This window comes from Aythya marila, assembly GCF_965140915.1.
Source record: "Aythya marila genome assembly, chromosome: Z".
Classification (NCBI taxonomy): Eukaryota; Metazoa; Chordata; class Aves; order Anseriformes; family Anatidae; genus Aythya; species Aythya marila.
In genome coordinates this window covers 10,761,539-10,775,680 of record NC_139080.1, presented here as the reverse complement: position 1 = coordinate 10,775,680, position 14,142 = coordinate 10,761,539, and the positions used below count along the sequence as shown (strand labels likewise).

The following is a 14,142-nucleotide window of genomic DNA, read 5'->3' as shown; positions in this document are numbered from 1 at the left end:
CTTCCAACCTAGGCGATCCTGTGATCCTGTGAGGAAACAAGTGGGAGGAATTAAGAAGCTGCAGTTTAGGATTTGCTTTGGAGCTGGTCTATAGAGCCAGCCATGAGCAGGGCTGAGGGGGCATGAGGTGCCACAGGACACGGTGGGTTTGTGTGTGTGGAAATGGGGAAAAAGCGGGATAAACGTGAAGGCTTTGAACCCCCGAAGCCCCACCTCGGCCCTGTGATGGAAATAGGCACCGCCAGGCGGAGCATGGCGCCCACCCCCTGGGCCGGGCGCTGCCTCAGAGGCGGAGACTGAAAATGGCGGCGGGTGCTCGGAACTACAACTCCCGCCATGCCCCACAGGGCCCCCTTATAGGGCCGCCATTACCCCTACAGGCGCGCAGCGTTCATCCCGTCAGAGGGCCGCGACGGGTTACGCGGGCGGGCGGGCGGGATGCGGCTGTCGCTGGCGGCCGCCATCTCCCACGGGCGCCTGTACCGGCGCTTGGGGCCGAGCCCCCGGGCTCGCCTCGACCTCCTGCGCAACCTGGTGACGGCGCTGGTGCGGCACGAGCGGCTCGAGGCGCCCTGGGCGCGCGCCGACGAGATGCGGGGCTACGCCGAGCGGGTGAGGGGACGGGACGGGGATTGGGGGGTGAGGGGGGCACACACCGGGCGTTATGGGGCGATAACGGGCGATAACGGGTGCTGTTTCCCCTCAGCTCATCGACTACGCCAAGCGGGGGGACACTGACGAGCGAGCCATGCGCATGGCGAATTTCTGGCTGACGGTAGGCACCCCCCTTCATCCCCTTCCCCTCCCTTCATCCCCTTCCCCTCCTCGTGCCCCTCATCCCCTTCGTGTCCTCCCCGCTCCCTTTTTGTGTCCCCCTCCCCGTCCCTTTCGTCCCCCTCTCAGTGCCAGAGCTGACCGTGCCGCCCCGCAGGAGAAGGACCTGATCCACAAGCTGTTCAAGGTGCTGGCGCCCCGCTTCCAGCCTCACCCCGGCAGCTACACCCGCCTGCTGCAGATCCCCAACCGCGACGGCACGGACCGCGCCAAGATGGCAGTCATTGAGCTGAAGGGGAACCCCTACCCGCCGCTCGTCCGCCCGCGCCGCGACAGCGACAAGACGCTGCTCAACCAGCTGCTGAAGGGCTACAGGGAGGACAGCCGGAGGCAGGCAGCCCCCCGGCTGCCTGAGGGCACGCCGCTGTAGGCAGCACGCTGTGCCCCAAGAGGCACCCCCCCCACACACACACATGGGAGCAGAAGATGTCCCAAGAGGTCGCAGGGGTTATTCCGAGCCTTAAATTGTCACAACAGCAGCACAAGCTGGAGGTTTATTTGCCCCTTCCTGTGCTTTCATACTCAGCAAGAGAAGGAAATCAAGCTGGGAGCCCTAATGGTTGATACTTGCTGTGTAAATAAACTGTTTAGAAAGTGACTTTGCTTCTGTTTGAGTTACATTCCTCTGTACATGCATTAGTCTTCCCCCAAAACTAAGTTTATTACATCTTCTGGTCCTACACACTGGGATAGTGTCTCCGCTGTGATAGAACTGAAGTGTCTTCTAGAAGCCAGTGTGCAGACCTTCAGGGCTGCAAATACAGTGAAAATTCAGCCGGGTTGTATTGTTGCTGCAGAGCTGAATACAAATTAGGATAGTACCACTGAAACAAGTTTTAAAAGCAGCAGTACCAATTAGACTTATGTTGTTAGGTTGGCAATATGGACAGAAATAAATTGTCACTCTTGAGCTTGGTAAGACACCTTAGCCCTCGGGTATAGAGTTATAAGAAATCTCTGTATTGTGCTCTTAGAGCAAAAAATTGTTAGCAGAACTTCTCAAGAGAATGATGCAAATGCAGATATGAAACTTAAAATGCTGGCTTTGTCTGATTTGTACTTGACAGTTGTAGCTGCAGCTTATGAGTGAAAAAGAAAAAAAAAACACCTTTCCAGAGACTGAACATGATAGGTCATCAACTGCAAGGAGTGCAATTTCTTATTTCCAATGACTTTGATATTGCACTCCTTGCAGTTGATGACCTACAGTCTTGTTCAAACAGGCACTTTATCCTTAACAGACACTGAACCAACTGCTGTTGCTGCATAGCTTCCACATTATTAAGAGTCCATGTTGTGGCTTCAGTATTTAATTCTCAAGAATGATAGCCTCGTGCTGCTGTCAGGTGGCCTTTCCTGTTCATAAACAACTTGAGTGCATTAGCTGCGATCTGATGCCCCAAAATGATGACCACAGCTCTGTGCAAATTTCCAGAGCGCATTAGGAGCAGAGGTGCTGCCTGGGTATTTCAATGCAGTTTTGGTGTGATAAAGTTACTGCATACTTTGGAGGTAAAGGATAGTGTTTCACTTGCGTTGCTTAGGATTCAGATTAGAAATGTGAACCCTATTTGGTAAGCATCAGAGTATGTTACCTATTAATTCATTTCAGTTAATTCAGTAGCATAACTCTTTGTGTGGGATTGATGAGAAACGGAAGTAGGATTTTAAGCACTGAACTGTTTTCCCTTGATCTGCTCACTTGTCATTTTCTTAGAGAAAGAAGGGCAATAACTTACAAAGTATTTTAGTTGAAAACTGAGGGCTATGAATGATTAAAATATATCAGGGGAGGAAGATTGTGTGGCCCTGTAGCACTAGCAGAAATACTGTGTTATCCCTGTGTTACCAAAAATCCAAAACACCCCCTCTGGTCAAAGGACTTATGAGCCTGAAGTAAGAGAAGGTAAATACACAAATGTGAAAATGCTGATTTAGAAAGATGGGTAGATTAAAAAAAAAAAAAAATTTAATAAAGAAAAGCACATCAAGGTTTCTTCTAGTTGTCCTTAAGTTAACAATCAGCGTCCTTAAGCTAAAAGCTTCTAAGCTAAATTGGGGGAAAGGGTTAATACATATCCGTAATACACAAATTCTGAATGTATATACACATTTTTTGCCATATCAGTAAGCTGACAAAGCATAATTTCACAGGCTTGGTGTGTAGTCCCTCTAAGTACAACTCTCCTACTATTACGTCCTTGAACGTGTCCTAAAATTATGTAGCTTTCTATCAAGACGGATGGTTGTCCTGCCAGTTTGTTCTCAGATGGGTCAGGCTTTCAGACGCCTGTTGAGAAAAATGAAGGGAAAGTACACTGTTAATATATGAAGGCCGTTATTATTCCCCTGCATCCTGGCTGTCAGCCAGGTCTTCTCTATCAGCCTTATAAACACAGAACTGATTAAAATACCCGTGTCCATATGATTGTCCATATGACTGCTCTACCCCCTCCTTCCTCTCCACCTCTGGAAGATAAAGGCCTACCTGACTGCAGCTTTGAGACTCTGATACCAGTCATTAACATCTTGCTGGTCACTGGACATCAACAACAGCGTCTTGTGTGGGAAGGAAAGCTGAAAGACAAACAATTGACTTGTCCCTGGATGCTGATTTCTGCCGTTTTTTGCCAATAGTTAGAGAAGTTTAGCATTGATACTGGGGGAACCCAGTGTCCGGACAGTACAGAGCAAGTGCCAGACTTCCAGCTACAAATGTCAGCTTGGTTTGACTTGACAAGGTGTTTGGAAGTCGGCAATACCAGTCTGTGTATGCTGTCCGTCCAGTTTTCTGCCTTATTCCGAGCTGCCTCTAGAGGTCCTTCCACTACCACCAATGCAAATTCACAGCTTAACCAAGAGTTCCTTTCCATGGCTTGCAAGGAGTGAGCCAACAGACCCCCACGTGCTGCAACCTGGGAAGACCTGAACTTAAAACGCCCACCTATGGCATTAGTCCCAGTCAGAGACCCTGCAGTCCCCAGAGGGTTGGATGCATTAGCAATGTCCATTGTGATAATACCATCTCTCTGCTTTCTCCGTTCTTCAGAGTTTTCTCTCACATTCCGTGATCACTAATGCTGTGTATTGCCCATCATGTGGCTGTAGGGCTATTCCCAAAACACGTTCTTGGATGAGGGCATGTCAGAGTCTGATCAGACCCTCCTCACGTGACCTATGTGGAACAAGCAGCAGCCTGTACGCAGTGCTCAGGAGGGCCCACACCAAAGGGAAAAAAGACAGCCTACATCACCCAAAAAGGATGAGCTTTTTGCATTTACCATTGTCACCACTTGTCGTCTCAGTCCTGCTGCTGCTGAGACAGCTAGAGACTTGCTTTGCAAACCTGACCCCCTGATGCTGCTGCCAAGAATACTTACACTGAGGAGCCCTCCCTGGCTCTGTGTGTGGCCAAACACTTTATCCACCTCACACTGGTGAAGTGGGTAGACAGCCGTGCATGCAAATTTGTTCGAGTTTAGCAGATGAAGTGGGTGACAGGGTTTTGTTGCAATGAAGATATCAGAAAAAAGGAAGAACATCCTGCGCTTCAGTTCTTTTCCCTTGGAAGGCACCACCAAAAGCCAGCCTTCTCGGATATACCAGCGCCCTAAGCATGGAAGGAAAATAAAGACAGTTGCCAGACAATCATTGGCACAAAAAAAGGATGTAAAACTACAAAAAAGAATACAATGAGGTACCCTAAGGCTACCAGGCTCTATATCCATTCCAGCCACCAGAAGGAGCTGAGCGTCAGCTGGAACCTGCTCATCAGCAACCATGACAAGCAGTGATCACCCAAAACTTTTAATATATGAGGAACAGACTAGAGTTCTTATAAAGCTAGTATGTCACTTAAGAGGATACTATTATATGCAGATCTGTTCAAAGAGAAAAAAAACAAACTCATGTTTTCAAAATGGTATGCATACCTTTAAGTTAGCATAAAATGTCGGAAAGCATACCGTAAACAGCCTTAAATTGTGTCACCCAATTGTTTGTCATTAACAGCAAAACAGAATTTAACCTAAACTTTGAACGTTTATTATTTTCCCCAGTTTTGTTTGCTTGTGCATGCTAATTAAGATAAAATCATTTCAAAGATCATTTAACTATATACAGTTCTGTAGTAAACAAATAACAGAATGGAGATCACTGTAATGATAGACGCAAAGCAGAGACAAAATAAGGTATTAAATAAAAGGCTTGAATAGACAACCTTATTAACCTTCTCTTGTAGAATAGGGTTCAGTGTCACCTACCCATGAAATGACCTGCAATTAAATTAATTAAAAGGTAGAAAAATCAGCAGGAAAATGTTAATAAAAAAAAATGAAAAACCTAGATGTAGGCAGTAATAAAAGCAAATGGCACCTACACAAAATTGAGTAATTAAAGCAATGCCTCTAACCCCAAGGATTATTGTACAAGATGGCCATCAACTCATGGGAGTTATGCAGACACCTGATAGTAACAAGATAATTTATAAAAATTTCAAAGCCAGAATATGGTATCTCCTGGTCTGGGAAACACTTCCCAGAAAACCTCAGCCATTTTTTTGTGCCATAGCATCTAGCTGAGCGAGTAAGTACATTTCACAGAGCAGCACAATATAAGTATGGATTGTCCTATCTGAATATGCTACTGTTACAAAATACAGAGGCAAGTGAATTGCTGCTTAGCTTACTCCACAGTAACTATGCCTCTTATCTGAATAAGAAACTGAGGGAGAGGAAAGTGAGCTGAAGGGATCAGTTCAAATTTAAAAAACAAATGAAAGGAAGGGGGCAGCAGTGTGGGACTGGGAACTGTTTCCCTCAGACTAAGTAAACTGTGATCAAATTAGCATACAGATTGAGCAGAACTGTCCTGGAAGTCTTGCGATATGGATCCACTTTCAGGATTCCCTGGGACACATAATTTAGAAAATTCTTGTGAAAGAAGGGCAGGGAAGCTAGAGATGGCAGAACAGTATGCTACGTTAAAAGGTGATTCTAGTTAAAATAGTTTTCACCCTACATATGGAAGGCAGCAAGAAGAGCAGGGTCTCCTTACATTGGGAGCAGCAGACCTCAGTGATACCTGACTCCAAAACTCCAAACCCCTTTTCCCTGCATTTTGTCTTTTCATGTCTTCCATCCTAGTAATAGGATGCAATCTTCAAAGTTCTGCAAAAGTTAGTTTGTTCCTGCAAAAGTGAAGTTGTTGAGCTGGCTCAAAACTAGCAATACCCAGTTGCCTCTGACTCCCCCGTTTCCCTCCCCCATTTCCAAACACACCTATTTTACTCCAGCTAATGGAAAACATAACAATCACAATTCTCTGTCTTAGAATCACAATTCTCTGTACTAGTATTAGTCCTACTACATCTCTCAGAATATATGGAGACAAAAAAAGTAGATCTTAATCTTTCTAACAATGTCCATCTCTGGTTTAACTATACTGGTTTTTACATTTGTTTTTCCCTTGAGGTGATCTTATTAATTCTGTTACTCAAGGTAACTGAGTTATGTTTTTACTTATATACTATCCTAACGTGTCCAGGCACCCCGACACACGCACAGTGCTTAGTATAAGCAGAGCACACCTGTGTTAGCTCTCTTTCCGCTAGCATCACCAAAAGGATTCTAAGCAGAACAGGAAACAGAATTGTAAATCAATCTGTACATTGACTTAGCATCTTGAAGAATAATAATCCATGATAAATAGGCTTTCTTTTCTACTTTCATCCCCAAATCCACCTGTAGAAAGTAAAAAGTACGACCGAATTCACAGATACCTGGAGGCGCATCTTAGAAACCTTTACACACCATGACTTCAGTGCTCCAAGTGCCGCATTGTTTCTAGATGATCTTTGCAACAGCAGCATTTATTGAGGGTGTGCAGGCATGGGTGAAGCCTGAAGTGGCCATTTCATAATTGTCCGGACCAGTCATATTTCTCATAATGTTCCATATGTAGCTTGGAGCACCTCCCACCAGGCCAGGTTACCCAAAGCCCCATGCAGCCTGGCCTTGAGCACTGTCAGGGACGGGGCAGCCACAGCTTCTATGGGCAGCCTGTGCCAGTGCCTCACTGCCATCTGAGTAAAGAATTTCCTCCTAACATCTAATCTAGACCTACCCTCTTTTAGTTTAAAGCCATCCCCCCTTGTCCTATCACACCAACCCCTGACAAGGAGTCCCCCCCCAGCTGTCCTGTAGCCCCCTTTAGGCACAGGCAGGCTGCTGTAAGGTGTCCCCAGAGCCTTCTCTCCTCCAGGCTGAACACCCCCAGCTCCCTCAGCCTGTCCCCACAGCAGATCCTGGCCTCTGGATCTGCTCCAACAGCTCCGTGTCCTTCTTGTGCTGGGGGCCCCAGAGCTGGGTGCAGGGCTCCAGGTGGGGTCTCATGAGAGCAGAGCAGAGGGGGACAATCCCCTCCCTGCCCTGCTGCCCACACTGTGTTGGCACAGCCCAGGACACGGTTGGCTTGCTGGGCTGCAAGTGCACATTGGCAGCTTATGCCCAGCTTCTCATCAACCAACACTCCTAAGTCCGTTTCCTTGGATCTGCTCTCGATGCATTCTCTTTCCAGACCCAAGTGCAGGATCTTGCACTTGGCCTTGTTGAAGTCATGAGGCTGAGGATGCTCCGGGCATGGAGAATGCCCAGTCACACAGGATATCCTAAAGAAACCTTGTTATCCAATTAGATGATCTAACATGCCAATGCCTGTGACTTTATATATCTCAACTATTAGCACAAATACTGATTTCTGCCACGGCGTAACCCTTTTGGTAAGAGATGTTTCTTTTCATGTATAAGGTGTGAGCAGAAGTCTAGGGAATTTGCACCTCAAAATTAAAACAAAAACAAAAATAATATATCCCTCAGGAACTGAGATGAAGGCAAGCCTACCTCCACATAAAGGCAAGCCTATCTCCAGTTAACTTAACTGAGCAGAAGAAAAGCAGAGATGTCTGTAAGACCCACCTGCAGTCAACAGCTGGGTCTTCTGTCCTTTGAGGAGCTTCTGAACACGAAGTAGCTGCAGTGAATTCTCTCTCTTACGAGCAATGTCCTGGACCCATTGAGATACCTCAGAAGCAGATTTCACAGTCTCTGAAACAACAGCAGGTTATCACAAATGGGCATGTACTACTGCTCATCCAACTTGCTGTGAAAAGATAGATGAAATGAGGAAGCAAATATTTTAAAACAAGTATCAGTTAACAAGTTTATTTAATAATTTCAGCAGGAGATTGCAATAGAGGACCAACCCACTAGGTTTCCCAATCAGTCACTCTACATTCCTATTCCCTGTGTATTCTCAGGGGTACCTTCTGAGCAAGATTGTAAAGGAAAATAGTAATGCACTAGAAACCCAGATAAAGATTTTTCTTCCTGTAGAAACAGACAAAATATGCAAATTGAAATGCCAGCAAGGAAGCTAGCACTGATCAAAATGCCAGCATTCACCGGAGAAATTAAAGCAGTAGCATTTACAGACAAAATCATACTTGCAAGTTTCTGGTACTCAGCACTGTCTGGGCTGGTGTTCTCCAGCAGGTCTCTCAGAAAATGCTTGTACCTAAGAGAGAAAGAGCAGTTTCATTTCACAAAGACACACCAGGAACAGCAGCATCCCCTGTTAGTGACAAAATGATGAATACTCCAACAGGAGATGGAGTACACACCTTTAAGTGGAACCAAGCAGCTTTTGTTAAGATTTCTTTGATCACATTCATTTTATCTTCAGATTTGTCAATTACATTATCCCACATACTTTATACTTTTGCAAGCCTTTGGCATTTTCTGGGGAGCTGGTAAGAACAATCTCACATATTACTTAAGTTCATGAGACTCTAGAAGTCTTCAACATTCACATAACGTCTTCAATAAAAAGACAAATTGAACTCTTTGAACTATTGTGTGTTTTTTTTGTGTGTGAATAGAAGCATTCATACCATATGTTCTCTGCCCACACAAGAAAATAAAGGCATTTCAATAACTACCGGGAAACGCCTTTTTTCTTTTTTCCTCTCCAGTCTTTACCAGAAAGGATCAGATCTCTGCAAATGCTTTCTCCCAATAAAGCAAAACTATTTTCAGTCTGAAATGACAGAAGAAATACCACATGGAACAGATGCGTAAAATGGCATAAGTCTTATGACCCGCAGCATATGTAACAGAGTTCTGATGAAACTTCAATATGAAAGAGCTGATTAATGAAAAAATTAGATGTTCTGTTAAAAAGCCACCATTTTTCCAAACAGTTGGACAGCAACAAATATACTGCTGTTTTATGTATTCAAATGAATGATCCAAAGAATTACAGTAATAATGAGAGCTTACATTTGTATCTGCCAAGCTGATTAAAAATATTGTATAAAGCTATCTGAAAAACTGCACTATGCTCATCCCCAGTTATTTTCAAAGAAGCAAGGCTCTCAATCTCTTAATGGTGCTTTAGCACAAATAAGACCATGATTAGAGAGCAGTTACTTGACTTACAGCAGCAGCATCCAGGTTCCCAGCAAACTACCCGGGCTCTGTATCACCATCATACCCTCCCCAAAAAAGGGTAGCCACTGAGTGCATGCAGCACTCTTCTCATGCAGTCAGCATGCCTCTTCAAAGGACACCACAAGCAGAATGCAGTAATCCAGACTGGATCTGTCCAGGCTCAGACAGCTGTGACAGGCACCAAATATGAGGAAAGCATGCAGTCAGACCCAATAACCATACATGGGGGGGGAAGTTCCCCTGACTTCATTAATCTTAGCTCTCTCTAAAAGCAACCATCCACAAGAAGAGTCGCAATGCTCCACATCAGCAATGTGCACAAAAGCAAAGCAAGACCTTCTCTAGCTGAGAGCAGCGCTTCCGCAGTGCTTCAGACAGCCTGCTTTTGTTTAGGTCCCAGCTTCAGTCACGAATTGAGATGCCAGACAGCCTTCACTTGAATTCTACCTGAGAGCTAGTTGAAGATCTTATGAGCTTAAGAGCCAGAGCTAAACACAGCTACCCCTCTGCATCATTTTCCATCCACATACACTGATTCCACTTCACAAGCACATCTTCAGGACGGTTTCACTGCAATCTATATGCTCCAACTTGGAGATATATGCTATTAACAAGATACTATTATGTGCCTTTTTCCCTTCTCATACTAACACCTTGAATTGCTTGCTTACTGTTGCAATCTCTGCAGAGGCAAAGGAAGCAAATCCTCTAGCTTCTTTCCTTGAAACTGAGGTCGAGTCTCTTGGAGCTTCTTAAAGCGTCGAAATGACTTATTTTTCCTCAACTGCTCCTGTGTGCAGCAGAAAAGGCATATTGCTTTGAGAGTACAGAAATAAACATGCACTGACAAGAACCGCAAGTCAAGTGATTTAAACTCCAGATACAGCTTTCAGGACTTTGAAAGAAAGATCCATCTTTCTGAAATTTCTTGGGAGATAGACCATATGTGGAAAGGTAAGCGGGAAGGAAAACAATTTCATCTGAATTTCATCTGCTGTAGAAAAAAAAATGGGAATGAAAAAGGAAATCCCACCGTTATGATACTCTTAGTGGTAGTGGGAAAGACTGGAAGACCTGGTAACTCTCCAGAAAGAGACCACTGTCCCATAGTGTTACCACTGCAAACTCTCCAGGCTTGCCAGTCAGGAAAGAGAGGGAGTTTAAACAGAACTCTCTGAGAAAGCTCTGCTTAGTGTGCGTACACACACACTCACACACAAAACATGCTTCAAAAATTTGAAGCTCTATATAGAGTGGTTCTCACTCCTCTATTATGACCAAAAGACTGAGAGAACAGCAGCAGCCCAGAAAAAGGAAGACAACTGACCACTCCAGACACAGAATTAAGTAAAGGGAAGGATGTAGTTGTTTCAAAGAATTGAGAAACAGAAGAGAAATCAGGAAGAATAAAGGAGACATTTACCTTCAAGGTTTTATTTGCCTGTTCCAAGTTCTCAGCATAGTGGCCATAAAGCTCCAATTTCTGACAGAAATTTTCTAATCCCAGTCCTAAATTTCCTCTCTCCAGGTGAAGCGACAGAACCCTGCGCACAAGGAGGAAAGATAGATAGGCAGGGGTACGTTATTGATACAATTTTCCCAGCTCCATTTGGTCCACTCCTATGCTGACCTTCATTTGTCAGTCTCTACCTCACACCCGGCTTCTGTTCAGAATATCTGCTTAGTGACCAGAGTGAGCTACAGAAAACAACACATAAAAATACCATGCAGTAGTCTTACTGCACTTAAACCACTATGCAGAGAACAATGGGGTATCCAGATAAGTGGATGCAGATCAGCAGTTTCCTGTGTATTTCAGCAAGTGTCATCAAGGCTAGCAGTTAGAAGTGAATGCCTGTCTCACAAGATGTTAGCTTTACCCCCTGAAGTCTTACTTTCTCGTTCTCTCCATATCATTACGGGAGTAATTGCATCAGTCTTCTCACTTACTGGCTGGCCGAATATATGGATTCCAGGGGTCCAAATATGGTTTCCATTACAGCAGGTTTAAGCGTCCCTTTGGCCTTTAAAATTGTCACAAAGAACTAAGAAGGAAAGAGAGAGAATTTCAAACAGCTGTGATTCACAGGTCACTCAAAGGTCATTCTTAGCACACAGCAGAAGCAAGAAGTTGCAGCCTAGACACTTGAGCTCCAAAAGATATCAGATATCATGGACACCCACCTAAAATACCTATCACCAGATGTAAGCCATCTTGTTAACTTTGACCGTAACTGTAAACACATGGAGCAGGACTACATTGACTGAGTGAGTCTGTTTCAGTATTCCTAGATGCATCTGTTTTTAACAACCTGGTTCGTAATCTATCTTTGTCTCCACTGTGCTTCTATGTTTCATACATTGTAAGCATCTTAAGCCAAGGTCCCTGTACAACCAAAACTTAAAAACTTATGACTGGGTGAGGACCAAAGCCAAGGGGACAGAAAACACAAGCTAGCTGATGTTGCAGAGGAAGTAAAAGACAGAAGAAAAAAAAAAAAAAAAAAGAAAAAAAAAAAAAACCACCTTTCAGCCTCCGCAATGTGAAAATGTGAAGAGCTGGCTGCTTGCTGTAGAGAAGCAAAGTCCTGCTCTGTGACCCTTCCCCACAATACCAGAAATAAGTATGTGCTGCCTGAAGGTACCAATATACCAGAGGGGCCCAGATACTAACTGTGATCACCAAATCCAGCTGCTCAAGGTATTTGTGCTCAGTTTCCAGCAGCTCCTTGGCGGTCCGGCTGCGTTTTCTCTCCCAGCGAGCCCTCTGCTCTTCCACAACGTCTGCTCCAGCCATAAGTAGCAGGGGTGAGCCACTCATGGTAGTCTCAGAGCTGGCAAACAGAAAGATAACCACTCCTGAGAGCCAAGAGAGATGGACACACAGCAAACACGCAACCTGGGCCATAGGGTAGGATTCTGAGCTCTGTGCTTTACAGTGGAAGGAGGGAAGCCAGTTACCAGTAATGGCCATAAACAGTTTCCTTCTGTGTTCCTATTTGTGCTACAGCAGCCCTCCATCAACCAGAGGAACAGACTGCAAAGAGTCCCACCAGACTGCAAACACAAGATAAGTAGTCCATTACAACGTATCTGTAAGCGAATCTGAAGCATACAATCCCACCCGCTTTCCTCACCCACAAGCCACTGCTTCCCGTGCTTCATCCAACTCTTCACATATAATTCTCAATAAACCCACGGAAGTTGGTGGGTGGAAGATGTACTGTGCATAGGAGCAGAAAACAGCCCTAAAATATTTGTTGGGGGAGGAGGATAAATGGAGGGCAAGCACGGAAAGGGAGGCTGTAGAGTGAAAGTGCACTTTTGTTCATTTTCCCCTGGAGGATCCCCCAAAAAGTGAGTGGCTTGCATTGTTATTTTCCAACAGCAGTTTGTAGTTTAGGAGATGAGCATCTGCTGTGAATCACACCATCCACAACTGGCTTCACTGCTGTTCTTCTCTTCTGCAAGAGTATCACAGCTACATTAAACAGAGAAACAGCTTCTTTTATCACCTTCTCTCAGAGAAAGACGCATGCACTACCAGAGCATTGCTTAAATCTTGCTCTTTCTTTTGATGAAAAGGCAGAGCAGCCTGTTACACACCTGCCACAGCATGAAGTCTGTGGTTTCTGGGGAAGTTTGCCTCCCTGTATTGAGATACCTTCACAAGAGTTCTGGCTCACACACTTTCAAGCTGCACTAGCACAGAAAGGTAAGTTGTTTGTGAGAAGTGAATCTGTCAAATACAGTCTTCCAGTGACACTTCAGATACCTGAATCAATAAAACAAAAGTTTTGCACAAAAACAGTATGGAGTCTCATTTAGTATGTTCACAAAAGTCCAGATAGCTGAGAGACACACAATATTTTCTAGTAGCAAGAATTTCTCCCGAGGTTTATTCTCGCATTTTTTCAGAAAACAACCACAAGCCTAGCTGTGGCCAGGCCATTGTCAAGACCGGACACTGCTAATAGCTGGAGAAGTAGCACTAAGCTACAGCTTAGCATTAGCGTGTTGTTGCAAAGTACTCACAAAAAAAGCAGGCTAAGACGCTACCATTCAAAGAGTATTTTTAGCTAGCGTAAATTGCAGTCCCAACTGTGAACTCTTTACCTTTTGCAGCCAACTTTCTGAAAAAACAAAACACCAGAACAACAAATCCACACCACGTTTGACCATCTCTCTATTTTAATATATTAAATTCTGACTCTTTCAAGTCTGTTGGGTGAGAGTTGTCTGGAACCTCTGTGTAGACTATAAACTACTTCACATACAAGCAATCTAAGTACATCAGCTTGTTTCTTTCTCGTCAAACTCAGAATAGAAACTATTGAATAGTTGTGTTTTTTTTTTTATAGAATCAACTACTTCATGATGCTCTGCTAACATTCAGTGACGTTTCTAACTTTACTATTTATAACATCCTCAAAAAACAAAAAAAGATCTCCCTTTGTTATCTCACACCAGCCACTCTTCATATTTCTCTGAAGTGTCAGCAGCCTAGTGGGTCGGATCCAAAGGCCACAAGGTCTTTGCAACCTGTCTCCAAGGACAGTGACGTTCCCAGGTGCTTGTGCTCCACCCACCCCATTTTCTTACTGCTGCACCTCCACCAGCTAGGAACCTGTGTTTTTTTTTTTTTGTTGGTTTTGTTTTGTTTTTTAACCTTTGAAAGAGATTGAGGAGTCCTGGCAGGCCATCTTGCAGTTAGGACTAATTGCGAGTCCCACGAGCTGCAGAGCAGAGCATTCCTTATGCAGCTCACAGGATCCCTCAATTTGGTCCCCTTCTGTAGATC

General features: G+C 44.6%; 2 protein-coding genes across 3 annotated transcripts; one reads left to right on the top strand and one right to left on the bottom strand.

Annotated features, from left to right (window-relative positions):
* Positions 1–416: 416 nt before the first annotated feature.
* MRPL17 (mitochondrial ribosomal protein L17) lies at positions 417–1,432 on the top strand. Its single transcript, XM_082784095.1, has 3 exons — positions 417–612; positions 707–775; positions 932–1,432. The coding sequence occupies exons 1-3, from the start codon at positions 439–441 to the stop codon at positions 1,202–1,204; spliced, it is 516 nt and encodes a 171-aa protein (XP_082640221.1). The 5' UTR covers positions 417–438; the 3' UTR covers positions 1,205–1,432.
* Positions 1,433–2,060: 628 nt separating this feature from the next.
* On the bottom strand, positions 2,061–12,168 carry LOC309890325 (rho guanine nucleotide exchange factor 39-like; the record flags this gene model as incomplete). 2 transcript variants are annotated; one of them, XM_082784053.1, is made up of 9 exons in its annotated part: positions 12,016–12,168; positions 11,292–11,386; positions 10,765–10,885; positions 10,013–10,131; positions 8,336–8,406; positions 7,809–7,937; positions 4,215–4,444; positions 3,323–3,411; positions 2,061–3,124 (listed from the first exon to the last, which is right to left on the bottom strand). In XM_082784053.1, the coding sequence occupies exons 1-9, from the start codon at positions 12,160–12,162 to the stop codon at positions 3,109–3,111; spliced, it is 1,017 nt and encodes a 338-aa protein (XP_082640179.1). In that variant the 5' UTR covers positions 12,163–12,168. The 2 variants fall into 2 exon arrangements, with proteins under 2 accessions (XP_082640179.1, XP_082640180.1); XM_082784054.1 differs by lacking the exon at positions 2,061–3,124 and having other exon boundaries at positions 3,319–3,411.
* Positions 12,169–14,142: the final 1,974 nt, after the last annotated feature.